Genomic DNA, 26,026 nt, shown 5'->3' on the forward strand with positions numbered 1-26,026 from the left:
AAATACTCGTTCACTAAATTTTTGAGCACCTTTCCATTTAACACATCCATCTTTCTAGTTATTTTATTCATCCCATGTTATTCCACACAATCACTTACATATACATATCAATTTACATATAATATGCAACATTAACTTTATTATATTACATAGACCTATATAATGTAGGTATTATGTACAAAGAATTAAATATGACATGTATGTGTGTGTGTGTACATATATAGCCTTCAATCTTCTTTTCTTTTAAAATCCTTTGTATAAAATCTGGTACTTATAGTCCATCATTTCAGCCATATCATAAATAACCTTGATATCTATTTTTCCATCAAAACTACCTTTCAAAATGTTATACCTTGCTATCCCTGTACCACTAAGCAACTGCTAGAAATAATAACACAAAATATCAGGTTGTTACTGTTGTGAGTTCATGGTAACCAACATCATCTGGGTTTTCAAAATATCCCACAATATGTTTGCATTTCTCTTTCTTTATTGAGGAGGGACATAATAATATACTGACCTCCCTGGATGGGTATATTGTTCAGACTCTGTCCGCTAAGGTAAGTAAAGATCTTTTGTTACTTCTATGTCTCCTCAGGAGCCAGAATTCCCAGGCCTGATGTGGAAGATTAAGCCTCCTCATTTTTGATCTGTGGATGTGTAAAATGAGATGGCTTTTGCCTGCCTCATTTCTTCTTACTTGCCCAAGTGTGGTGCTCTTATCATTTTCTCCACCAGCTAGCCTGAGTTACCACATTAAGTAGGGAAATCATGTCTGGGTAGAGGGGAAATAGCTAGGTCTATGTTGTCTTCCACTAATTTCAAAGACAATCTTTTGATGTCAACATTGTAGTGAAGGTCTTAGTCATTGCCAAAACTGAAAAATAAAATTTACATGTCCTGATTGGACAATTGTCCCCTTTCCCGACCCCTCCAAATTTATATGTTGATGTGTTGATGTCCTAAGTCTCAGTACCTCAGAGTATGACCTTACTTAGGGTTTCAATGACCCTAGTTAAATTAAAATAGTTACATTAAAAAGTTTAATAGTTAAATTAAAAAGAGGTCATACTGGAGTATAGTGAGACAGGAAGTAGCACAGTCAGGACTTAAACCCAGAGATTTAAGACATCTAAGCCCTTGCTTTCAATATCTTTACTCATAGAGTTAATTCTAGGAGAAATGAGACAATACAGTATCTCAAGCATCAGTTATTGAAGTTAATAGATGGTATTGTAGCTATCAATTATGCTGCTGATGCTGTGACTACTGCAGCTACCATCTTCACCTTTAAAAAGAAAGGTGAAGAAGGCGTAAAGGGGATCAAGAAATAAGCACAACCTTCTTCACCATTACACTTGTTTCTGAGGCTAGTATTTATGTATGTAAGACACCAAAGATAGCAGCTGTGAAGAACATTTCTATTTATCTGTAAAACATGGAATATGATTTAGAATATGTTATTACCCAACTTTCAAGCATCCTAAATAGGTGAAAACACCGAAGACCTAAAAATCCTCAAAGAGCCTTGTTTATCCCCTGAGAATATTGGTCGCCTAACACTAATTCTAGGACCTTTTCCCCCATGTTGGAAAAGGTAGCTCTAGGCCAAGTCTCTTAACACCACCAGGAAAAGCTCCGCGCCGGACTCAGAGCTATGATAGTATTGGCACACACTTGCAGACATGGTAGAGCTCAAATGTCTCCACAAAGTCAAGAAAATAGAAATAATATTTGATAGTTATATTACTTTTAAATGCCTGAAATGTGCTTTTGTTTTCATGCAATTAAGAAAATGATAATAGAATTTATTTTATGAATCTATCTAAGCGCCTATCTAGGGAAGTTCAATAAGTCCTCACGTACATGAAAGCAGCATTTAAATGGAAATAATATTTTCTTGTGCAGAAAAGGTTTCTGAACTAATCTTTCAAACTTCTAAAGTAGTCACTGGTTTGAGTAATAAATAATGACACTGACACTGAAGTCTCAAAGAATCTAGTATGTTGGGTTTCAACATTCAAACTACAAATACTTCAGAAAAAGCCATGTTGACCACATAAACGAATACAGATAGCTCAATGTATGCACACATCTCTGTTATTTCCATTTTCTATACTTATTTTTCCTTCAAACAAAACTAATCATGATTCTTTAAGCTCCTACTCTGAGCGTCTTTACCATCTTTTTGCCTAAACCATTTAACTTGTTGTCTAAGGTACAGAAGATGTCTGTTCAGCTGAGATGTGGCCAACAAACAAATTAACTATTTTGTATCTTGATATCTTCATCTGGAATCAGTGCCTAACACTCTCCCTCATGGGCCACCATAATTTTCAAGTGAGATGACATGTAAAAGGATCTAGCACTGTGTATTTTATTTACTGGATAGTCTATAAATAGAAGTTCTCTTATTCTCTTTCATTCAATGTTCTTGAATACCCATAGTTGCATAGTTCTATTAAATTTTTTATTCAATTTAATTTCATGAAAATGCTAGGTGGCAGGTAATATTACTTCCACTTTCAAAATAAAGAAATTGCTGCTAAGAAATACTCAGTATTCACATAGCTGCTGCATGGAGGAGCTAAACCTCACCCTTAATCTTTTGATCCTAAGTTATACAACATGGTTGGTGGCCCTGCTCACTTGTATCCATTTATATTCTTAATTCTTCAGCTTGATCATCTTTCTGATTCAGATTTTATTTAATAATATATTCCTCCCTGGTGTTTTCTTTTTCTTTTTTTTTTGAGACAGAGTCTCACTCCGTCACTAGGCACCAGGCTGGAGTGCAGTGGCATGACCTTGGCTCACTGCAACCTCCGCCTCCCAGGTTCAAGCAATTATCCTGCCCCAGCCTACCAAGTAGCTGGGACTACAGGCGCACGCCACCATGCCCAGCTAATTTTTTGTATTTTCAGTAGAGACAGGGTTTCACCATGTTGGCCAGGATGGTCTGGATCTCTTGACCTCGTGATCTGCCCGCCTCGGCCCCCCAAAGCGCTGGGATTACAGGCGTGAGCCACCATGCCCGGCCCCTGGTGTTTTCTTATTATTTCATGAGTACAGTTTGCTTCTTTCCTACTAAGCCCATGGAGGCCACTCCTAACTCTTGAACTAGAATACTAAATTAAATTAGCTTAGGAAAGTTTAATTTAAAAGGCATAAAACTTATGGCCTATGTCTGTTCAAAAGATTTATTTAAAAATGGAATTTGTAATAATCTCTGCCTTTAGCTGTTATATACTGTCTTAAATATAGGGTTACAGAACAGTACATTGAATAGTTCTTGTAGATACTACCCTTTCTACGTTAGGCAATGCACAATTTGGCACTGGGAAAGAAAGTATTCTCTGTGAGAAGAGAGATCTTTCTTTGCCCAATTAAAATCACACAGAAAATGTAAATAAATAAATAATCTTTATTTCTCATAGTCATAATTGAGCTTTTGCAGAATAGACTCTTCCTCTCTCAAACAGGCAGCCTCTAACCTTCTGCTGTAATCTTGGTTTGAACAAATATCTGGATGATCTTCCTTCGTATTTCTTTGGTCTTCACAGTATAGACTATGGGGTTTAGCACAGGGGGTACAAGAAGGTAGGCATTTGCCATGAGGACATGAGTCAGTGGTGACAGGTGCTTTCCAAAGCGATGAATGACAGACACCCCAATGAGTGGCACATAGAAGATTAGTACAGCACAGATGTGTGAAACACAGGTGTTGAGTGCCTTCAGCTGACCCTCTCTTGAGGCAATAGCCATTACTGTTTGAAGTATAAACACATAGGAGAGGAGGATGGATAGGGAGTCAGAACCCTTGGTGAAGATGACAGCGATGAGGCCATAGAGACTGTTGACATAGGTGCTGGCACAGGCAAGGTGCATAACATCTTGATGGAGGCAGAAGGAGTGGGAGAGGATGTTGGAGTGGTAGAAGGGGAGCCTCTTGATGAGGAAAGGCACAGGGAAGACAACACAGACTGCCCTTGACAAGATGACTAACCCTGTTTTGCAGACCACACCGTTGGTTAGAATGACACTGTACCTGAGAGGGCTCCAGATTGCCACACCCCGATCAAAGGCCATTGCCACCAGCACCCCAGACTCAATGGCTGAGAAGGTGTGGATGAAGTACATCTGAACAAGACAGGCATCAAAGGCAATGGACTTGTAGTTAAACCAGAATATTCCTAGCATAGAGGGCAAAGTACAGAGGGCAAGCCCCATGTCTGCCAATGCCAGCATGCACAGAAAGTAGTACATAGGGATACGTAGAGATGATTCAGATTTGATGGTAGAGATTATGATGCTATTGCCAAAGAGGGCAACGACATATATAGCACCCAGTGGGAATGCCATCCAATAATACTTTTGCTCAAGCCCTGGAATTCCAGTTAAGACAAAGTAAAGGTGTTGGAAGTGGGAGTAATTATCTGCATGATGCCAACGTGAGGTTACCATGGGAAAGAAACCTGTGGGATCCTGATGAGTGGTTTCCTAAAAATACAGTGACAAAGATTAATGATACATTAGACTATGAATTCCTTGAGAGTGGAGCTATTTATTTTCCCACATGAATGTGTATGTTAGGGGGTAGGGGAAGCAAAGTTTAAGAGAAGACAGAATCCCTAAACTTATTACTCCAAGGTGTATCCTGTTGCGTAAAGTTCTACTGACCTAAGGAAAAATGACTCACCCAAGAATAATTAAGCCATATTCAGCTTAAAGCAGACACTGTAGCACCAACCCATTAAGTAAAATATCTTCTGCCTCTCCTGTTACTTTCTTCCCTGTTTCTAATTGATGTCTTATAAGCTATTGAGTCAGAAACTGAGAACATAATAACCCAGCCACTATAAGTATAACAGAGTCAATATGAAATATAAATCATTTGATTATCTGCAAAGAATGCCACTCCCAGCCATCACACTTCTTATGTCCAGGGCTTTCATGAAGGCAATAGATCTTGTACCTAGGACAGGGGTGGAAATACCCCTTGCACACACCTATGCTTCTCTTCAAGCATGCCCCTCCTTTGTTTCCTCAGAGCCTCAGAATCATTGTCAACCCAAGAAGCACAGACACTTCAATCATTTAAAATTAAAAATGTTTGTCACCTCTAAATTAGTGAAATCTTAGAATATGACGGAGTAAATTATACTTGGTAAAGCAACAACAGCAATTGTTGTCTAGAATAACCCATTCTGTCCAAGAGAAAGTAAGATACCCAGGGCTCAGCGGAAGACTTTTTCAGGATCAGAATTATCTGGCAATCTCTAATTGCTAAGGCACAATGATCGTGTTACACCCTGATTTTTTGGATTATGGAGGCCTCCATGGAGATCTGGAAGGCACATTCACATTGCCAGAACCAGTACCTATACTAACTATCCAAGACCCTTTGATAGGCTCATTCTACTTTGGACACGGTTGCCAAAAGTAGAATATATTTTCACTGAAAATCTGTTAACCTTAAGACTCTCATGAGTTACCTTGATCTATTGATTGGAATCAAGTTGACTAAGAGGCAATGTAGTGTTAAGAGCATGGACTTTAGATCCACACATCCTGTATTTAGATCCCAGCTTTGCCTGGTCCTCAGTAAAGCCCCTACATATGTAATGTGTGGGCAATCACAATATCTACTTCATAGGATCAGTGTGAGATTTAACATTTAAAAGTCTTAGAAAGAAAATATGTTCTTTTATTATGATAAATTTGAGCTAAAAGTTTTGTTCTTCATATTCAGTATTAATATTGAATTTTTTTTTCTATTTTTGTTTGTGTGCATTTTTTGACCAGAGTTTTTGCAGTGGAGGTGAAAACTAAGAGATTATCCTCTGTCACAAATAATCACATTTAATTCTGTATCCCTTGCATTTTTTAAATAATTTACTCTTTGCTTTACAATTATTGAACATTCCATCTCCAGGCTGTGTATACATTTCTGATTGAACCATTCTCATGATAAATCAAAAAGCATACTATAAATGTTTTTAACATCTCCAAAAATACTCTTTGAAAGATTTCTAATCAAGTTTTCCCTAACCATAGCCAGAGTATTTTATCTATTTATGTAAAATGTCAATTTATTTCCATTTCTCTCATGAAATACAGCTGACTTAGTTCAAGTTTGTGAACTAAATGAAATGCCAATAAAAGTTTTCATCCATCTAAATAACTGTTCTTCTGGTTTTCTCGTGTCTTAGTGATTTTTGAGAAAGAAAATTCTTATAATTTTGTCAAACAATTGTAATAGGAGGAATGAGGGAAAATTTTGAGAAATGAGAAAATGAGAGACAAAAGAAGAAAATAAGGTGGGAAAATGGAAGGAGTGAAAAAAATAAAGGAAAAAAACCAAAAATTCAAAGAATAACAGAGGTAAAAACTGAACTATTTCACAGCCTGGAAATAATCATTCTCAGCAAACTGACACAAGAACAGAAAATCAAACACCACATGTTCTCACTCATAGGCGGGTGTTGAACAATGAGAACACATGGACACAGGGAGGAGAGCATCATACACTGAGGTCTGTGGAGGGGATCTAGGGAAGTGACAGCAGATGGGGGGGATCTGGGGAGGGATAACATGGGGAGAAATGCCAGATATAGGTGATGGGGAGGAAGGCAGAAAACCACATTGCTATGTATGTACCTATGCAACAATCCTGCATGTTCTTCACATGTACCCGAACACCTAAAACAGAATAAAATATATATTTTAAAAAAGAAAGAAAATCTAAAGCCTAGATAAAGAAAATAACTTGCCCTGGGTCAACAACCTGTTGGTAGATTAAAAAAAAAGAGAAAAAAATGGGGTAGGGAGTGAAGGGAACTGCATAGTCTTGTTGAGGAAAGTTACAACTAAGTGCAGTGGAAGCTTGGGTGCTCCTTTAGAGAAGACAAAGCCAAAATGCATCTCTTGATCTTGCACGAGTCCTCAGATTTTTTATTTATCTATATTGCCCAAAATCTAGAAAACAGGTCGAGTTCAAGTCTACCTTATGAAGATAAGGCTCTTGGACCCCAAGTTCTGCCTCTGAAAATTTTTCCTGGCTTGTCATTCTACTGCACATACTGCCACATTTCTGGGAAAACAGGCCATGTAAGTGTTCTGTATCTGCTCCCTAGGCTCCCGCAGCTTATGTGGCCTCATTACAGATACTAGATTGAAAGAGCAGGTGGCAAATTAAATAAATTATAAAATCTGTTTACTATGTGAGTAGTAGCAAACAAACAAAAAGAAACCCCTTCATTTGCTCTAAGTGTTAGAAAAAACTCTCAGGTTTCCAGGCATTCTAGGACATTGTGATTAATAGTATAAGCTTGAGACTGACCTTAAAAGAAGAATTTATTCTTCATTATACTAGTATGTCAGATGGGCAGGTGGGCCTTAAGAAACAGAAATAAAAACCCTCTTGAAATAGATATTAATTGTAATCATCTTTCACCTGAGAGTAGAGCCACAAATTTCTTTCTTTAGGGAGAACATTTCTTTACTACAATTATTCCAGGTTCTAGATAAAAGGATTTTTTTAAAAGACCCAATACCTAACCAATCAAGAAAGATGCATGCCATATTCTATACCTGACACTTACCTTCTGCCTACATTTATTTCAGTCACTGAGAGCTTCCTACCTCCAAAGGCAATGCATTCACTGTACAGGATCTGATTTCTATCCACCTCTTAGAAAAGAGTCATCTGTACACCATTAGGATAAATAAGTTGTGACTTTATATCTTTCTTTTAAAGCAGATGTGAGTGGGAAAGAAGACAAGGCACAGGACTTGTCTCCACTTGGGTAGAGGAATGAAGAACAAGGAAGATAAGGAGAAATGGAAAGAAGTACTTGGGAGCCAGTTGCAGACTTCAGTAATGATATCAGAACATGTCCTGTGGACTGGCCAATCTTATCTTCTGGTTTTATGTCCAAACTCACCTTGTTGCTGAGAGAAGCCTCAACTAGAAAATGATTCTTAAGCAGCCTGAGGTTTGCCTGGCAAAACCACTGTCACTACTCCATGGGGACTTTTATGTCCTGAGCTGCTCCAGTATTCCTCCCATTACTGTGCCATAGAGAGTTTCACATGTCCACAAACAGGGTTATTCTACAGAGACTTCAAAGACCAAGGAGGTCTCTCTAGGGCTCAAATCACCCTTTAGAGTCTCACATCTGGGAAAGAAGATAATATTGAGGACATTTGAGAAACGTATGTGTGTGGAGGAGGGGACATTGGGAAGTTCAGGGCTGGTTACTGCTCAATCACACTCTCAGAGACATCGTAACCATTTCACTGTTTCAGTGACCTCAGTAAATGATAGTTACTTTTATTTTTCTCAAAACATAGGAAAGCTAACAAAAAAAGTTCAAGGAAAAGTTACTCCATGATTTTCCCATTCAAAATGATTCTATAGTTGAAATGGCTTCCTAATAAATGAATATTTCTGCAATTTTATTTGTGTTTTTTTCAACCTTCAATATCAACTTAGTCATAAGTCATGTCCTGTGTAAAAGGAAGGTAAAAAGTCCTTCAGGGAAGCATGAATCAATGACACAATCAGTCAAGAGACAATGAATATTCCACAATATTACATTTACTTTCAGATGCTACCACTCCTACCTGCTTTATGAATAATAACAACAGCAGCAATAATAACATTCTACATTAATTCTGCACTTTAGCAGTCGTATTTATCACATTCATTTTATACTTCAATCATTAGAACACACATAAATCCTCATAAACACACATGTAATCCTCCTACGAAGTGGATATGTTACTTACATCCTCATTGTTCAGCAAAGAAAAGAGGACATTGAGAAATGGCCCAGATTCTAGATGTAATTCTAAGAATTCAATTGTAGTAATTACTTAGAATAGAAATAATAGAGAAGTGGTTTCTCAATGCCGGAGGTGTGTTCTGGACTTCCTGCATCTTGAAGGTCACCATGGCTAGGTAAGGAAGACATGCTCAAATAGAATGAGACTTGCATTCCAAGCTCTCTTATTCATTTATCATTCATCTACACAATAGCCCCAGAGTAATTTAATATTAATGCGGATCACTCTTTTAACATGAGAGTCTCTCAAAATGTTGAGTTCCGTAACACAAAATTTATATCTACATCACATAATCACTGTTTCAATGCTGTTTGAGCTAATTAACGTGGAACTTCTCTACTTGCGATGTTGTAACCTCTATATTCCACTGTTTATAATAAATGTTTCACCTTGCAACCCAGTTATGCCCTTATTCATATTTTTCTTCTATATTGACACATAGGGGATCTAAGGAATTGAATCACTCTGATTTTATTTTAGCTGCTCAGCCAATGTTTTATTACTTATCCAGGTGGATCATTTGTATCTTACATGGAATCTCATTTTTTTAAATCTTAGCTTTTGATCATACATTGCTAACACAATTATAAAATTGAACCAATGTTACTACGTCTTTTTTTAACATCTTGAAAATTCAAAACGGCTAGAAGATGCTGATTATGCAATACATTAAATTTTATGGCCCTGCAAATTTAGAGAATCTATCTTTAGTTTATTAATTTGATTTTCTGTGGTTAGAGACTTACTTTATTCCCATCAAAATCAATGTCTAATATTCACCACATATTTGAAATCCTCAACTCAGTCTTTATTCCATCACTTTCTATAGAAAAACCTTTACTCATTAAAAATTTTTGTGATTAGATCTAATCACTTTCACTTAGTCCCCTCTACTTACTGAAATATGTTCCCACCCACCCTTACCTTTCCAGCATTTAAGTAAATCCACTCTTCTTAGATTCAGTAGAAACCCATTCTACTTCTAGTGTCTTTGAACTTCATTTCCTACTTGACCATTAGCTATTCTTACCCTACCCTCTCCTTTGGCAATTGTATTTACATACATATATTGTTAACTCCCACATCAAAGCAGATTTTTCCCGAATCTATATCTCTGATAATAAAGTTTGTCTTGAATTTCAGGCAGTTACATGTTTCTGTCTGCTTGTCATCTTCCTCTCTGTATCACAAGAATTTCCCCAAATCAACATGTCAATAACTTTAAAAAGCACCTTTATGCCTTCCCCCTATAGCTTAAATGGCTATTTCTTGAATTTTATAACTCAGTTGGTAGTACAATACAACTAGCCATGTAAGCTTTTGTGATATTGACTGTATGGATGTGTGTGTGTGTGCGTGTGTGTGTGTGTGTGTTTTCATGAAATGTCTTTGTATTCTTATGGCATAAAAATAACATTATGGGGCCAGGCATAGTAGCTCAAGCCTGTAACCTCAGCACTTTGGGAGGCTGAGGCCGGCAGATCACCTGAGGTCAGGTACTCAACACTTTGTGCCATAGTGTGATAAGAGGAAGTAAATACTCATCCCAGGCTGTGTGTTTGAAGAAAGGTAGTCAGGGAAAAGAAAAGCAATGCCTGAGCTGAAACGTCATGATACCTATAAGGTATGCTGATGCAGAAAGGGTGAAGAAAATTCTGTTTATAAATGTACTATTTGAAAGTTTAAAACCCAATGACATATTCAAGGAATCACAGTTGTTCCGCGGAGCTGATGTGCATGGGTGGAAATGTAATAGAAATATGTTAATAAGTAAAGGTTGTCTAGGGCCAGAGGGTGATAAGGCTTTTATGAGCAATAAAAACATGACCTTTATTTTAAAGTAGTGGAAAAATCGGGTGATTTTAAGGAAAGACATCAAAGCCACAATATCAGATTGCAAATTATAATAACACTGCGGGCTCCATATAGAGGATCAGAGAAACATGGGTGTATCGGCACAATCCAAATGAAAGCCTCAGCAAAGACTGTCACACTGTTGATGAGTAAAAGGGCTGAATACAAAAGAAAAATTTGAAGAGAGACAATGGAGCTTACTAAATAGACAGTTGCTCGTTTAATATGAGAGCCATCTTACCAAGAAAAAATAAAGTATTAGTTTTAAAGCCAGTCGTTTTCAACACCATTGCAATTCAATATTAGTCCCCCACCATCAGTGATTACTATTTTGATCAAATCAATTTAATGCATACACTTCTAAGACTATATCTAGGTGCTTACAAACAAATGTAGCTGCGAGGTAGTACTTTGGGAAATTTTTAAAACATGCATGATACCATAAAGTACAAATCATTCAGCAACTTTGTTTTAGACTCAACAAATATTTTATCCTTGACCATAAGACTATCAACCATGCATCATAATCATATATCTGATTAATAATAATTGGAATTCTTCTCTCTATGAAGAACTCTACTTTTTTTTTTACTCTTGAAGAGCATAATCTTTTTTATGCCTTTTTATGCATATGAATGTCTCTCTGATAGATATATCAAGAATTAGAATTGCCAAATCAAATGAATTTCTTATTTTAATACATTGTGCCAAATTACTCTCAGATAGACTACAAAATTGCATAACCTTTACAGACTTGATTTAAAGTCATCTTTTAATATCTTTTCCCCACACAAAATTTTATCAAATTTTATAATCTTGTCCCATTTGGTGAGTGAAAAAAGTTTTATTATTTTTAATATGTACTATTAAAAATAATAGTAACCGGCCGGGCGCGGTGGCTCAAGCCTGTAATCCCAGCACTTTGGGAGGCCGAGGCGGGTGGATCACGAGGTCAAGAGATCGAGACCACCCTGGTCAACATGGTGAAACCCCGTCTCTACTAAAAATACAAAACATTAACTGGGCATGGTGGTGCGTGCCTGTAATCCCAGCTACTGAGGAGGATCAGGCAGGAGAATTGCCTGAACCCAGGAGGCGGAGGTTGCAGTGAGCCAAGATCCCGCCATTGCACTCCAGCCTGGGTAACAAGAGTGAAACTCCGTCTCAAAAAAAAAAAAGTAGTAACCACTGAGATTGATTTTTTAATATATTTGTTCACCATTTGTCTTTATTCTTATATGAATAGTTGTTCATATTTTGCCAGATTTATATTAGATTGTCCAATTCCTTATTTGTTATAGTTCTTTATGTATTTCAAATTCCAAGCTTTTGTCAGTGGTGCAAATTGCAAATATTGTCTCATTCTGGGACATTTTGTTTATTCTACCCCTCATTTTTTAACCACATGCATGATACCTGTTGTCATAATAGATGTTTTAATTTTGGTGTTAACACATTTGTTGATATTTTGACTTATGGTTTGAACATGTTATGTCTAGTTTTAAAAAAATTGTTTTGATATTATAAGGTTTCCTATGTTTTCATGTAAGTATAATAATTGCTTCACTTCACATTAGGTATTGTTCTAATTAGAATTCAGTTCAATGCACATTATAAGACTGAGATCCAAATTATGTATATTTTTAAATATAGTAGTTTCCAAAATGCATATTTTCCCATACATTTTAAATGATACATATGTAATTTCTGTATATCAAAATATCTATTTCTAGATTTTCAGTTCTGTTTGGGACAATATCACATTGTTCTAATTTCTTTAGAATTACAATGAGATTTGATAGTAATATAATGTGTCCCTTCTTGAGTCTTTTAAAAAATGCCTCATAACTTTTTGATAATTTACAATTGCACAGAAAATTAAGAATGATATGGCCTAGTTCCAGGATAATTTTTTTGAGATTTATAATGGAGTTACAGTAAATCTATATATTAATTTTTTTCATTGAGCTTTCACCTCTTCAGTAAAGTTTTATTGTTTTCCCAATAAAGAGATAGAAGTGTTATGTTAATTTTTATTCTTAAACTTTTTAGTTTGCTTGTTTGTTTTATTTATTTTTTCTCTCTCTCTCTTTTTTTGAGGTGGAGTCTCGCTCTGTCACCCAGGCTGGAGTGCAATGGTGTGATCTCCACTCACTGCAACCTCTGCCTCCCAAGTTCAAATGATTCTCCTGCCTCAGCTTCCCAAGTAGCTGGGGTTACAGGAGTGCGCAACCACACCAGGCTAATTTTTGTATTTTTAGTGGAAGGGGGCTGGTCAGGCTGGTCTCGAACTCCTGACCACAAGTAATCTGCCTGCCTCATCCTCCTAAAGTTCTGAGATTACAGGCATGAGGCACTGCACCCAGCCTGTTTTATTTCTTTGCTTAATATGAGTGTGATGGTGACTTCTAAAATTTAATTTTCTTATATATTATGTTTTAGTGTTTCAAAGGACAAAAGTTTTAATTTCAGTGAATTCTTAATATCAATTTTATATTTTATGAATTGAGCTAGTGGTGTTTTATCTAAACTATTTTCCTAACCAAGGCCATGAAGTTTCTATCCTATATATTCTTATGAATGTTAAATAGTGTTAACTCTTTCATATACGTTCATGAAATATTTTAAGTTAACGTTTGTGTGTGGTATGTGATAAATAAAGATCTTAAGTTACCTTTTTTGGGTATGGATATCTAATTGCCTCAGTACCATTTATTGAAAAGATTATCCTTTTCCTATTTAATTGTCATGTCACCCCTGCAGCAAATAAAGACACAGTTAAGGCATGAATGTATGTCTAGGCTCTTATTTCTTTCTCATTGATCTGTATGCCTATCCTTATGAGATAGACACCGCCTCAACTAGTGCTGCTTTACAGAGATTTTTGAAATTAAGTAGTGTAATTTTCACAAATTTGGTTTTCTTTTTCGAAATTGGTTTGGCTACTATACATTCACAGAATTCCCATATAAATTTTAGGATAAGCTTGTTAATTTTTACCAAGAGGTCTGATGACACTTTCAATGTGATTTTGTGGAAAGTATAGATCAACTTGGAGATAATTGACATTTTGTAAAATCTTCCAATCAATAAATATATTTTTTATTTATTTAAAATTTCTCTAATTCCTAAGCATCACTTTGTAGTTTTCCATGAACACATTTTATATTTATTTTGTTTTATTTTCTGTTTTTTGATTTTTCATAATTTTATAATTTTTTTTTTAAATTTTTACATTGTTTGCTTTCAGATCTTTCAATTGTACAGACACATAACCGATGCTTTAATCTTGACTTTGTATCCTGTGGCCTTGCTAAACTTATTGATTAGTGTTAGTTTTTAGATAGATTCTTTTAAATTTTCTACATATTGGTTAATGTCATCTGTAGATAGAGATTATCTTATTTTTCCTTCCCAAACTTCTTTTTCTTCCCTAGTGCATTATCTAGAATCCTTGGTATAATATTCAATAGAAGTAGCCAGAAATTATGGTTTCCTCATTCTAAATCTTACAGAGGAAATGTTCAGTTTTTTACATTTAGGTAGGATGTTCACTATAGGTTATTCACAGATACCCTTAATCTCGTTTAAAAAGTTCTCTATTTCTAGTTTATTAAGAGTTTTTATCATGAGTAAGTACAGGATTTTGACACATGATTTTCTGTGCCCAATGAGATGACCATGCAATTTTTGTCCTTTTTTCTAATGTGTGTTACATTAGTTGTTGTTGAAATACAAAATCAGCTCTGCACCTTGACATAAATTCCACATAATCACAGTGAAGAATTTTTTTAATATGTAGCGGAATTTAATTTGTAATATTAAGAATTTATATGTCTATTTACTTCAGGAATATTTGTCAGTGGTTATGTTTTTTGTTATGACTTTGGCTTTAGAATCAAGATTACACTGCTTCTGGATTGAGTAGGATTTTATAAAATCCTCCTCTATTTTAAAATCTTATGAGAAGGATTAGATATTATTTCTTCTTTTAATATGTGATCTAATTCACCCATGAAATCATCTGGACCTTGGATTTTTTTAGTGGGAGGATTTTTAATTAGTAATTGAGTTTGTTGGTTATAGCTCTGTTTAGAATTGCTATTTCTTCTTGAGTCAGTTTGATAATTTTTATTTTTCTAGGATTTTTTAAAGTTTCAACCAAGCTGTCTAATAGTGTTGTCCCATATTGCATTCCTGATTTTGCATCTTTTATTTCCTTTTTAGGATTGCTAAGAGTTTTCAATTTTTTAATCTCTAATTTTGTCACCTATACTTATTTTTAATTTTATTCCATTATTTTCAGCTTTATTAAAGTAAAATTGGCAATTTAAAATTGTCTATACTCAAGGTGTACAACATGATGTTTTGATATATGTATATATTGTGAAACACTGACCACAATCAAGCCAATTAACATATTTATTACCTCACATAGTTACCATTGTATATGTGTGCATGCATGTGTGTATGTATGTATGTGTGTGTTTGGAGGATACCTAATATCTGTCCTTTGGCAAATTTTAAGTGTGCAATATACTATTATTAACCATAATCATCATGCTGTACATTAAGTCTCTAACACTTACACATCTTATAAGTTTGTATCCTTTGACTAACATCTCCCTATTTCCCCCATGCCCCCTCAAGCCCTGATAATCACCCTTCTATTCTGTTTCCATGAGCTTGACTTTGTTAGAGTTCACACAAACGTGAGGTTGTGCAGCATTTTTCTTACTGTGTCTGGCCTATTTCACTTAGCATAATGTCCTCCATATTTATCCATGTTGCTGCAAATGACAGGTTGTTCTTTTTGAAGGCTGAATATTATATATATAAATATATATATATATATATATAATATTCTTAAGTGTTCAGTGATGTGTGAAAAGGTTAAAAAGTATGAGATATATATATAGATAGATAGATATAGATATCTATATAGATAGATAGATATAGATAACTATATAGATATATATATATATTTTTAACCTCTTCACACATCAGTGAACACTTAAGTTGTTTCCGTATCATGGCTCTTATTAATAATGCTTCAATGAACATGGGAGTGGAGGAATCTCTTTGAGATCATGGTTTTATTTCCATTGAATACATACCCAGGAGTGGGAATGCTGAATAATATGGTGGTTTCATTTTCAATTATTTGAAAAACTTTTATACTATTTTTCATAATGGGTGTACAAATTTACTCTCCTACTAACAATGTACAAGTGTTCCCTTTTCTCCACATTCTCACAAACACTTCTTTAGTTTGGGTATTGATTGTTCCTTGTTTTGTAAATACTTAAGGAAGCTTGAGTTATTAATTTGAGAAATGAACATGCGTGGTATATGAAAATTTTTTAAATTATTAAGCCTTACTTTGCCCCAAAGAGGACTAGAATCTCAGGGTAATGTAGCTGCTGGCCCTCCCTATTTGCTTGCCACCAAAATTGCCATGCTAACTGACAGAGCTCCGAATCACAGAAGCTGCCTCAGAGTGCAGGAACAAAACTGAGGTTTCCTTATCTGACCACTACTGATAGAGCAGGAGGCAGCAGAATGAAGCAGACTTGGCCAAAATGCCAGGCACGTGGCTGTTATATTCCAAAGTTCAGTCATTTGAATAAACAAGTTTATATCTCTAACGGATTTCCAGAGTGCCAAAATAGATGTTATTGTTAGCTTGGCAGGTTAATATCTGCTTTGTAGGGGAAAGGATATGTTAGCCTCTTCACTCCATCACACAGGACATGAATGTCTGCTTCTATTTATTCCTTTTTAAAAGTCTGTGGGATTGATTAAGCTTTTGTTGTATTTATCTTCCTTTTTAGCTTATAAGTTATTACATTTTATTGAAAATTTTAATGTAATATTTTTAACATACGTATTTGGAATTTTTGTAATAAATGTTTTGGGTTAACTTGTAGCTGTATCATTCCCCTGAAAACATAATCTAACAAGCATTTATTTTACTTTTCTTTAGATTCCAATTTTCATGGTCTTTTTATCCAGAATTTCAGTTTCAACCTTTCTGGGCATTTGGGCAGGGAAGAAGATATCACTATGTTGTGTGCCCATTCCTTCTTGTTAAAATTATAAATAATATTTGGATATTACATGTGAGGAGAGGCTAATTCTCAGGTTTTTATTTTGGAAAATTGACGAATGGTGGCACTCCCACCTGACTTAGAGAACCAAGGAGTGTCTTATTAGGTTTGCTATTGACATAAATTCCTCTTCACTGTTTCCTATCTGAGGACTCTCAAAGAGACATTAAGATGTGTCTGTTAAGATCTGCTTTGGATTATTTGAATTTAAATTGCATGGAACATCCAAGGTGAGATGAACCTAGAATGATCTGTGAAATATATACTAGTGATTTATCAGTTTGTGGACTTGAGTTGATGTTCTGAGAGTAGATAAGGCCATGGAGGAAAAGGAGCAGGGCCAAGTAGAGAGCCCTCAAAAATGTAAGCATATACTTATATAGAAGAAATAAGTTCTAATGTTCAATAGGCAAGTAGGATGATTATACTTACCAGCAACGTATTGTACATTTCAAAATAGGTAGTAGACAGAACTTGAAACGTTTCTAACTTAAAAAATTATAATTACTCAAGGCGATGGATGTCCTAAATACCCTGACTTTATCATTTCACATTCTGTGCATGTAACAAAATACCACATGCACTCCCCTAAAATATGTACAATTATTACGATTCAATAAAATAAAAATTTTAAATACTAATGTATAAATCATAGGGACACAGCAAGGTGAATTAAAGGCTAAATTCTGAAAGACAGATTTTTTTAAAAAAAGTAAAAAATGGATCCATAATAGCCAAAACTCATTAAGAAATAAGTCAACCTTAGAAAAAATAAATGCCCTTTAATTTAGAAATAAAGGAGTAATTGGTGACTTAATAAGAACAATTAAGTGCACCAAAATGTAAATATCTTAAGGCATTCTAGAAGTCAGATTGTCTGGAGTTGGGAAGAGAAAAAAATATGGGTAAATAGACTGTTTCCTTAAATGTTTGTCATAAAGGGAGGAGAAAAATTAGGATAACACTTCAGGGAGACACAAGGTAAAAAAATGTGAAAACAATTTAGGAAAGAAACAGAAACACAGAGCTATGAGGACAGCTGTAGAAAAACCTCAAAGGCAAGGAAAACCTCAAAGGCAAGGAATGAATGCTGCAAATACTATTAGGATGGGTGTGTGCATAGGGAAGAAATGTGTGTGTGTGTGTGTGTGTGTGTGTGTGCGCGCACATGGGTCAGAGGAGGGAAGAGGCAGGCTATTTCGGAAAGTTTTATGCAAATTTAGCAGGCACTTAAATAAACCTTTCTAATCATTTTTCAGGTTCCAGAGCTCAACGTGGAATCCTGAACCATGTCAATATTACCCACCAAAGCAGCCCCCAATAGCAGCACTCCAATGGCCCCCACCTTCCTGCTAGTGGGCATGCCAGGCCTGTCAAGTGCACCCTCCTGGTGGACAATGCCCCTCATTACTGTCTACCTTCTCTCTGCACCGGGCAATGGTACTATCCTCTGGATCATTGCACTGGAGCCCGCCCTGCACCGCCCAATGCACTTCTTCCTCTTCTAGCTTAGTGTGTCTGATATTGGCTTGGTCACTGCCCTGATTGATGCCCACATTGCTGGGCCTTGCCTTTGCTGGTGCTCACACTGTCCCTGCCTCAGCCTGCCTTCTACAGATGTTTTTTGTCCATGTCTTGTCTGTCAGGGAGTCCTCTGTCTTGCTTGCCATGTCCATTGATCAGGCACTCGCCATCTGCCGACCTCTCCACTACTCAGCACTCCTCACCAATAGCCTAATTAGCAAAATCAGCCTGGCCATTGTTTTTCGATGCCTGGGTGTTTATCTGCCCCTGCTATTTCTGCTGGCCCACATGCCCTACTGCCGCCCACAGGTCCTAACCCATTCTTACTGCTTGCATCCAGATGTGGCCCGTTTGTCCTGCCCTGGAGCTTGGGGTGCAGCCTACAGCCTATTTGTGGTTCTTTCAGCTATGGGTTTGGACCCCCTGCTTATTTTCTTCTCCTATGGCCTGATTGACAAGGTGTTGCAAAGTGTGGAGTCCAAGGACGATTGCTGAAGGCTGGTCAAACCTGTGCTGCCCACCTCTCTGCCATGCTCCTCTTCTATTTCCCTATGATCCTCCTGTCACTGATTAATCATCCTGAGTTGCCAATCACTCAGCATACTCATACTCTTCTCTCCTATGTCCATTTCCTGCTTCCTCCATTGATAAACCATATTCTCTATAGTGTCAAGATGAAGGAGATTAGAGAGAGAACACTCAACAGGTTGCAGCCCAGGAAGGTGGGTTGTGCTCAGTGAGGAGGATGTCCCTTCACGTTTAGTGGTACAGGCCTCCTGATACTAAAGTTTCTGTGAGAACTCAGCTCACTAGGCATGAAATGATCATTCACGTCCACATAAGTGCATATATATGGATGTAGTTTCCTGTCCCTGGAAGTATGCCTGTGTATATTGATGACAGCTTACAAGCCCCAAAGAATGGACATGACCCACCCACTGGCATGTTACATATCAATGGCCTGTGCCGGTGCGTGGGTCACGTCCAGGAAGGGCCAGAGTCCAGATCTTGTCACAACCATCCAAGTGTGTGGCTGTTATTTTATTGTTGTTAATCCTATCACTATATCTACTCCTTAATACTGGATAAAGGTAGAAGAGCTAATTGTCTATATAGCAAAGGAAAAGCAAGACTGAAACATTCTTCTCAACTAGATAGATCTTCCATTGGTATTGTAATTCCTTAAGAAGTAAGAATTCTGACCAATCCTTAGAAATTAGATAAAAGAGGAAAATGCAAGTAAGTCTCTCATTTAGATTTTTCACACCAAGAGATAGGCTATTGAACTCTGATCAGGCCAGGAAAACAAAGAGAGAATATAGTTTTTTTCATTCTTCATTTAGTTTTTAAAATGTTAGTATATTTTTTGAATATATATGTATATTGAATGTTTTCAACACAAAGAAATGAGAAATGTTTGAGACTATAAATAAGCTAATTACCCCGATCTGATCACTATACATGATATACATCAAAACATCACTATGAATATGCATAATTATTATTTGTCAGTTTAAAATAAAATTTAATTTAATTTTTAAAATTTTTGCCGATTTCAGAAAAATAAGAATAATCTTAAATTATATCTCCCAAACCTAACTATAATTACCTATTTAGTGAACACTTACAATGTTTTACGTAAATGGAATCTTTCAAGTGCCATTTGGAATTAGTGGTCTCAATTCTTTACTTCTTAGTGGCAGCAGTATTCATTCACATCCACATCAGGAGGGACAAAGTGGACAGATTGTGTTTACCTTCACTCTCACTTTAGACACATGATTTTCTCTGGTCACTGTGGCCCTCATGACTTGTTTTGGTCAATAGGATGTTAGTGGATGTGATAAAAGCAAGAACTTCAGTGTGATTTTGCTACAAGGTTTGATTTCTTGTACTAGGGTAGTGCTTCCCTAGTAGGTACTTCCCCTTGAATCTGGTTTCCAGAAGGAGATGCATGGTGCAAACCTGAGCCAAATTCATAGCCTGGAGCCAGTCCCTGGTACCTGGAGAACTGAAGCAAAGCCAGCAAGTCAAAGCAGCCTGGACCAAGAGGTTCTCTGCCAACTTACTAACCAGTGAGCATTATAACAAATGCTGTAGTTGTAAGCATCTGAGATTTTGTAGTTGGTTACAGCAAAAGTTAACTAACAGAGTAGTTACAGATTTATTCTCTGAACATGGTTAATTCATTTTTTGATGTCAGTACAATTAATTATGTGCATATTATGAGGAGCACAATTGTTGTAGGACAATAATTGACTAACTTTAAAATATGTGTATTTTTATTTTTGTGGGTACATAGTAGGTGTATATATTTATGGGGTACATGAGATGTTTTGATCCGGGCATGCAATGTGAAATAATCACATTATGAAGATAGGTAACCATCCCCTCAAGCAGTTATCCTTTGTGTTATAAACAATCTAATTACATTCTTTTAGATATCTTAAAATGTATGATTAAATTATTATTGACTATAGTCTATTGTGCTATCAAATAGTAGGTCTTATTCATTCTTTCTATTTTTTTTAATACCCATTAACTATGCTCACCTTTCCCCCAGGTTCTTACTACCCTTCCCAGCCTCTGGTAAACATCCTATTCTCTATGTCTATGAGTACAATTGTTTTTATTTTTAGATTCCACAAATAAGTGAGAACAGGCAATGTTTGTTTTTCTGTGCCTGGCATATTTCACTCAATATAATGACCTCTAATTTCACCCATGTTGTTGTGAACAACAGGATCTCATTCATTTTATGGCTGAATAATACTCCATTGTGTATATGTAATACATTTTCTCTTTTTTTTTTCTTTTTTTTATGGTACTTTAGGTTCTGGGGTACATGTGCAGATCATGCAGGATTGTTGCATAGGTACACACAGGGCAATGTGGTTTGCTGCCTCCATCCCCTCATCACCTACATCTGGCATTTCTCCCCAGGTTATCCCTCCCTGACCTCCATACCACCTCCCGCTGTCCCTCACTTGCCCCCCGCAAAAGACCCCAGTGTGTGATGCTCCCCTCCCTGTGTCCATGTGTTCTCACTGTTCAACACCTGCCTATGAGTGAGAACATGCAGTGTTTGATTTTCCATTCTTGTGTCAGCTTGCTGAGAATTATAGTTTCCAGATTCATCCATGTCTCTACAAAGTACACAAACTCATCATTTTTTATGGCTGCATAGTATTCTATGGTGTATATGGGCCATTAACACAATGAAAAAAATGCGTCAACTAATGGACAAAACATCCAGCTAGCATCAAAATGGCAGGATCAAATTCACACATAACAATATTAACCTTAAATGTAAATGGGCTAAATGCCCCAATCAAAAGACACACAGTGGCAAATTGGATAAAAAGTCAAGACCCATCGGAGTGCTGTATTCAGGAAACCCATCTCACATGCAAGGACACACATAGGCTCAAGATAAAGGGGCAGAGGAAGGTTTATCAGGCAAATGGAGAGCAAGAAAAAGCAGGAGTTGCAATCCTAGTCTCTGATAAAATGGACTTCAAACCAACAAAGATCAAAAGAGACAAAGAAGGGCATTACATAATGGTAAAAGGATCAATGCATCAAGAAGAGCTAATGATCATAAATATATATGCACCCAATACAGGATCACTCAGGTACATAAAGCAAGTTCTTAATGGCCTACAAAGAGACTTAAACTCACACACAATAATAGTGGGAGACTTTAACACTCCACTGTCAATATTAGACAGATCGAGACAGAAAATTAACAAGGATATCCAGGACTTGAACTCACATCTTGACCAAGCAGATCTAATAGACATTTACAGAACTCTCCACCTCAAATCCACAGAATATACATTCTTCTCAGCACCATGTTATGTTAGAACATGTTCTTTTAGCTCAGGGAAGTTTGTTATTACCCGCCTTCAGAGCCTGTTTCTGTCAATTCATCAGACTCATTCTCCATCCAGCTTTGTTCCCTTGCTGGTGAGGAGTTGAGATCCCTTGGAGGAGGAGAGGCATTCTGATTTTGGGTGCTTTCATCCTTTTTGTGCTGGTTTCTTCACATCTACCTATGGTCTTTGCAGTTGACTTTCAGATGGGGTCTCTGAGTGGACGCCTAGTTTGTTGATGATGAAGTTATTTCTTTCTGTTTCTTAGTTTTCCTTCTAGCAGTCAGGCCCCTCTGCTGTAGGACTGCTGGAGGTCCACTCCAGACCCCACTTGCCTTCGGATCACCTGCAGCGGCTGCAGAACAGTAAGGGTTGCTGCCAGTTTCTTCTTCTGTTATCTTTGTCCCTCTGCATTTTTGCTGGGAACTGCAATCCAGAGCTGTTCCTATTCGGTCTTCTTGGATCCAAACTTCATCCATTTTTCTATTGGGTTGTTTATATTTTAAATATAAGTGGGGGGGTCACACCTGTAATCCCAACACTTTGGGAAGCTGAGGCAAGATAATTGCTTAAGTACAGGAGTTTAAGACCAGCCTGGCCCACATAAGAATATTTCATCTCTTCAAAAATTTAAAGAACAAAAAAATAACCAGTCATGGTGGCACATGCTCATAGTCCCAGCTACTAGGGAGACTGAAGTGACAAGTTCACTCAAACCAAGGAGGTTGAGGCTGCAGTGAGCCTTGGTTTCGCCAGTGCACTCCCACATGGACAACATAACAAAACCTTGTCTCAAAAATAAATAAATATTAGGTTGGTACAAACGTAATTTTGTTTTGCCATTAGCTTTAATGGCAAAAACTGCAATTACGTTTGTACCAACCTAATAAATAAATAAATATTTCCATAACATTTTTGTTGTATGCCTTTCCCAATCTGTATTTGTCTTTGACTTTGTCAATCAATTCTCAAACAAATACAGACAGTTTTACATAAACAAAACTAAATTTGTTTTTCTTTATATTTTTTCTGTTTAATACATTGCTTTAAAAAGATGTCTCACTCATAAGCGGATGTATAACAATGAGAACACATGGACACAGGGAGGCCAACATCATACACTGGGGCCAGTTGGGCTTGGGGGGCTAGGTGAGGAATATCAGGGGGGGTGGGTGGGTACGGGAGGGATAGCATTAGGAGAAATACCTAATGTAGGTGATGGGGTGATGGATGCAGCAAACCACGTGGTACATCTATACCTATGTAACAAACCTACACGTTCTGCACATGTATCCCAGAACTTAAACTGTAATAAAATAAATAAATAATAAAATAAAATAAAAAAGATGTCTTTGGCCGGGCCTGTAATCCCAGCACTTTGGGAGGCCAAGGTGGGCGGATCATGAGGCCAGGGGTTTGAGACCAGCCTGGCCAATGTGCTGAAACCCCGTCTCTATAAAATACAAAAAAATTAGCCAGACATGATGGCATGTGCCTGTAGTCCCAGATACTTGAGAGGCTAAGGCAGGAGAATGGCTTGAACCCAGGAGGTGGCGGTTGCAGTGAGCTAAGATCATGCCACTGCACTCCAGCCTGGGTGACACAGCGAGAATAAAAAAAAAAAAAAAAAAAAAAAGCCTTGGATTCCAAGTATTCGGTGCACAATCTCTTATACTTTTTTCTAACATTGTTACAGCAGTTTTTACTTAGAAGTTTTTTTGTGTTGGAAGTCCAAATTTATATTAATTAAGGGGATAGTTACTAATAGCTGAATCACCTGTTAAATACATTCCTTGTCTCGCTGAAATAAAATATTATGTGTATCATATTATAAATTATATGTATATAGAATATTGTATGTATATATAATATACAATGCATATCTGTATGTATATATGTATACACTAACTGTGTACTAACACTATTAGTTCACTTTTGCTGTATATCAACAAAAAAATCTCAGGTGCTCACCACCGCAGCATTTATTATAATGCTTGGTGGTCAGGAGGTTGTGTGGGTGTATGCATTTTGCTTTGCAGCTTTTTATGAATGATGACATATCACTTATTTATTATAGCTTCATAGTGTGATTTACATAATGTGAGATATAAATCAAACCCCATCTCACAAAACAAACAAATGCTTTGAATTTCTAGGAGGAATTAAATCATATTTATAGATTAAATGTAAGAAAATAAACATTAATGATAAGTTTTCACATGAAAGAGTACATGATAGGTGTTTCATTGATTAACAGCTTTTTCTATGTTTTCCAATAAAATTATTTGCTTAAGTTAAATATATTTATATGCATTTTATAAATGTATGTCTTTTGTTCCTATTATAAATAAAGCAGTTCTTACCTTACAGTAAAACATCTGTATCATAATGCACATAGACATATTCAATAAATGATTTGGAATTATAATAAAAATAACTAACTCTATTTAAACTTTGTACTCATGATTAATCAGAATAAAGAGCTTTACAGCTGGAAGTTTTTAAAATCTCCTCCCCCCATCTCATTTTATACACAGAAAACTGCAACACTGGCCTGTGGAAAACAGCTTTGGATGGTTTTTTGTAAGTCAGTGGTAGGTATTGAACTGAAACCCAACACTCCGGCTGCCTCCATGTGTTGATTACTCTGCTAAATCAGGGTAGCAGAAAACTGTCTCTCTCTCACAGCAGAGCTTCCACTGCTCTCTCCTTTTCCTTACTCTCTCCTGCACACTGGCCAAATCCACGCTAATTCTGTCAAAACCTTCAAGTATATAGTGATTTTTATTAATACCCCTGGCCAGTCTAGGATCCTATTCTCCCTCTGTAAATCACATTAACTTCACTCTAAGTTAGGGGGAAAAAGTTTTTCTTAACAGCACACAGAGGGGAGAAAGTATTAGCAAATATATTTACAATTATAAACAAAGTGAAGGAGTGATACACAGGAGGTGGATGGAACTGCAGATCAGGAGAAGCCTTGCAAAAGCCAGATCTCTGGGATGGTCTACTTGCTAAACAAAGCTCTCCAGGAGAGAAACCAGAATATAATATGTATATATATATATATATATATATATATATATGTACATTGTGTGTGTGTGTGTGTATGTGTGTGCGTGCATGTCAGAGAGAAAGGGGGGGCAAGGGGGAGATTGAGAATTCATATCAGGGATCATAATTTCAAATGTCTAGAGGAGGAAAGGAAATAATATAAATTTATAGAACAAGTACATATTCACATTGTGAGTAGTGGGATCTTTATGAACTAAGAGGCTAACAAATTCTCGGGGATTGCATATTGAATATTTGAATGTTTCCATGTGGGAATATTGGTCTAGTATTTCCATGTTTTTCCATATTTAAGAAAATTTATGTATAGATATCTATTAATACAAAATCATCCAAACACTGCCACGTCCAAACAAACATGTCTGAAGACCATATTGAGATCTTACAGCTTTTAAACATATTAACTTATTTAATCCCTGTAATGTATGGAGAAATAATTATGTTCTAATTTTAAAGCATATATGAAATATATCAGAATACAATATATCATAATACATAGAAAGTAATTTCTTCATACTGCACAGCCAGGAAATGGCAGAGCTGAAACCAGAGGACCTGTTCCTGACTGAGTCCCTTGTTTTTCCATTTATTTCATCTCCTCCCTGGCAGGACTGAGCTATCATAGTAAAGTTTAGAAGACATATAACCCTGATGGTGTTTATTTACTCCTTCTTCTGTGAGTTATCTTCTAAATTATCAGCTTGGAGTTACACTGTATCTTACTCTTTAGGAGCAACCTTG

The 26,026-nt window shown here is 36.4% G+C and overlaps 2 protein-coding genes across 2 annotated transcripts; one reads left to right on the plus strand and one right to left on the minus strand.

Moving 5' to 3' along the window:
• Nucleotides 1-3,410: 3,410 nt before the first annotated feature.
• On the minus strand, nucleotides 3,411-8,147 carry LOC108307455 (olfactory receptor 51H1-like). The gene is made up of 2 exons (XM_017532819.2): nucleotides 7,947-8,147; nucleotides 3,411-4,500 (listed from the first exon to the last, which is right to left on the minus strand). The coding sequence occupies exon 2, from the start codon at nucleotides 4,462-4,464 to the stop codon at nucleotides 3,490-3,492; it is 975 nt and encodes a 324-aa protein (XP_017388308.1). The 5' UTR covers nucleotides 4,465-4,500; nucleotides 7,947-8,147; the 3' UTR covers nucleotides 3,411-3,489.
• Nucleotides 8,148-18,103: 9,956 nt separating this feature from the next.
• On the plus strand, nucleotides 18,104-19,240 carry LOC108307457 (olfactory receptor 51S1). Its single transcript, XM_017532820.1, is given in 3 exon segments — nucleotides 18,104-18,355; nucleotides 18,357-18,825; nucleotides 18,828-19,240. Coding segments are annotated over 3 exon segments (972 nt in total). The 3' UTR covers nucleotides 19,079-19,240.
• The last annotated feature ends 6,786 nt before the right edge of the window (nucleotides 19,241-26,026 follow it).

This window comes from Cebus imitator, unplaced genomic scaffold, assembly GCF_001604975.1.
Source record: "Cebus imitator isolate Cc_AM_T3 unplaced genomic scaffold, Cebus_imitator-1.0 Scaffold79, whole genome shotgun sequence".
Classification (NCBI taxonomy): domain Eukaryota; kingdom Metazoa; phylum Chordata; class Mammalia; order Primates; family Cebidae; genus Cebus; species Cebus imitator.

Bases quoted from the DNA above. Each gene is read 5' to 3' on its own strand.
- LOC108307455 (XM_017532819.2), bottom strand. From the start codon at position 4,464: ATGGTAACCTCACGTTGGCATCATGCAGATAATTACTCCCACTTCCAA.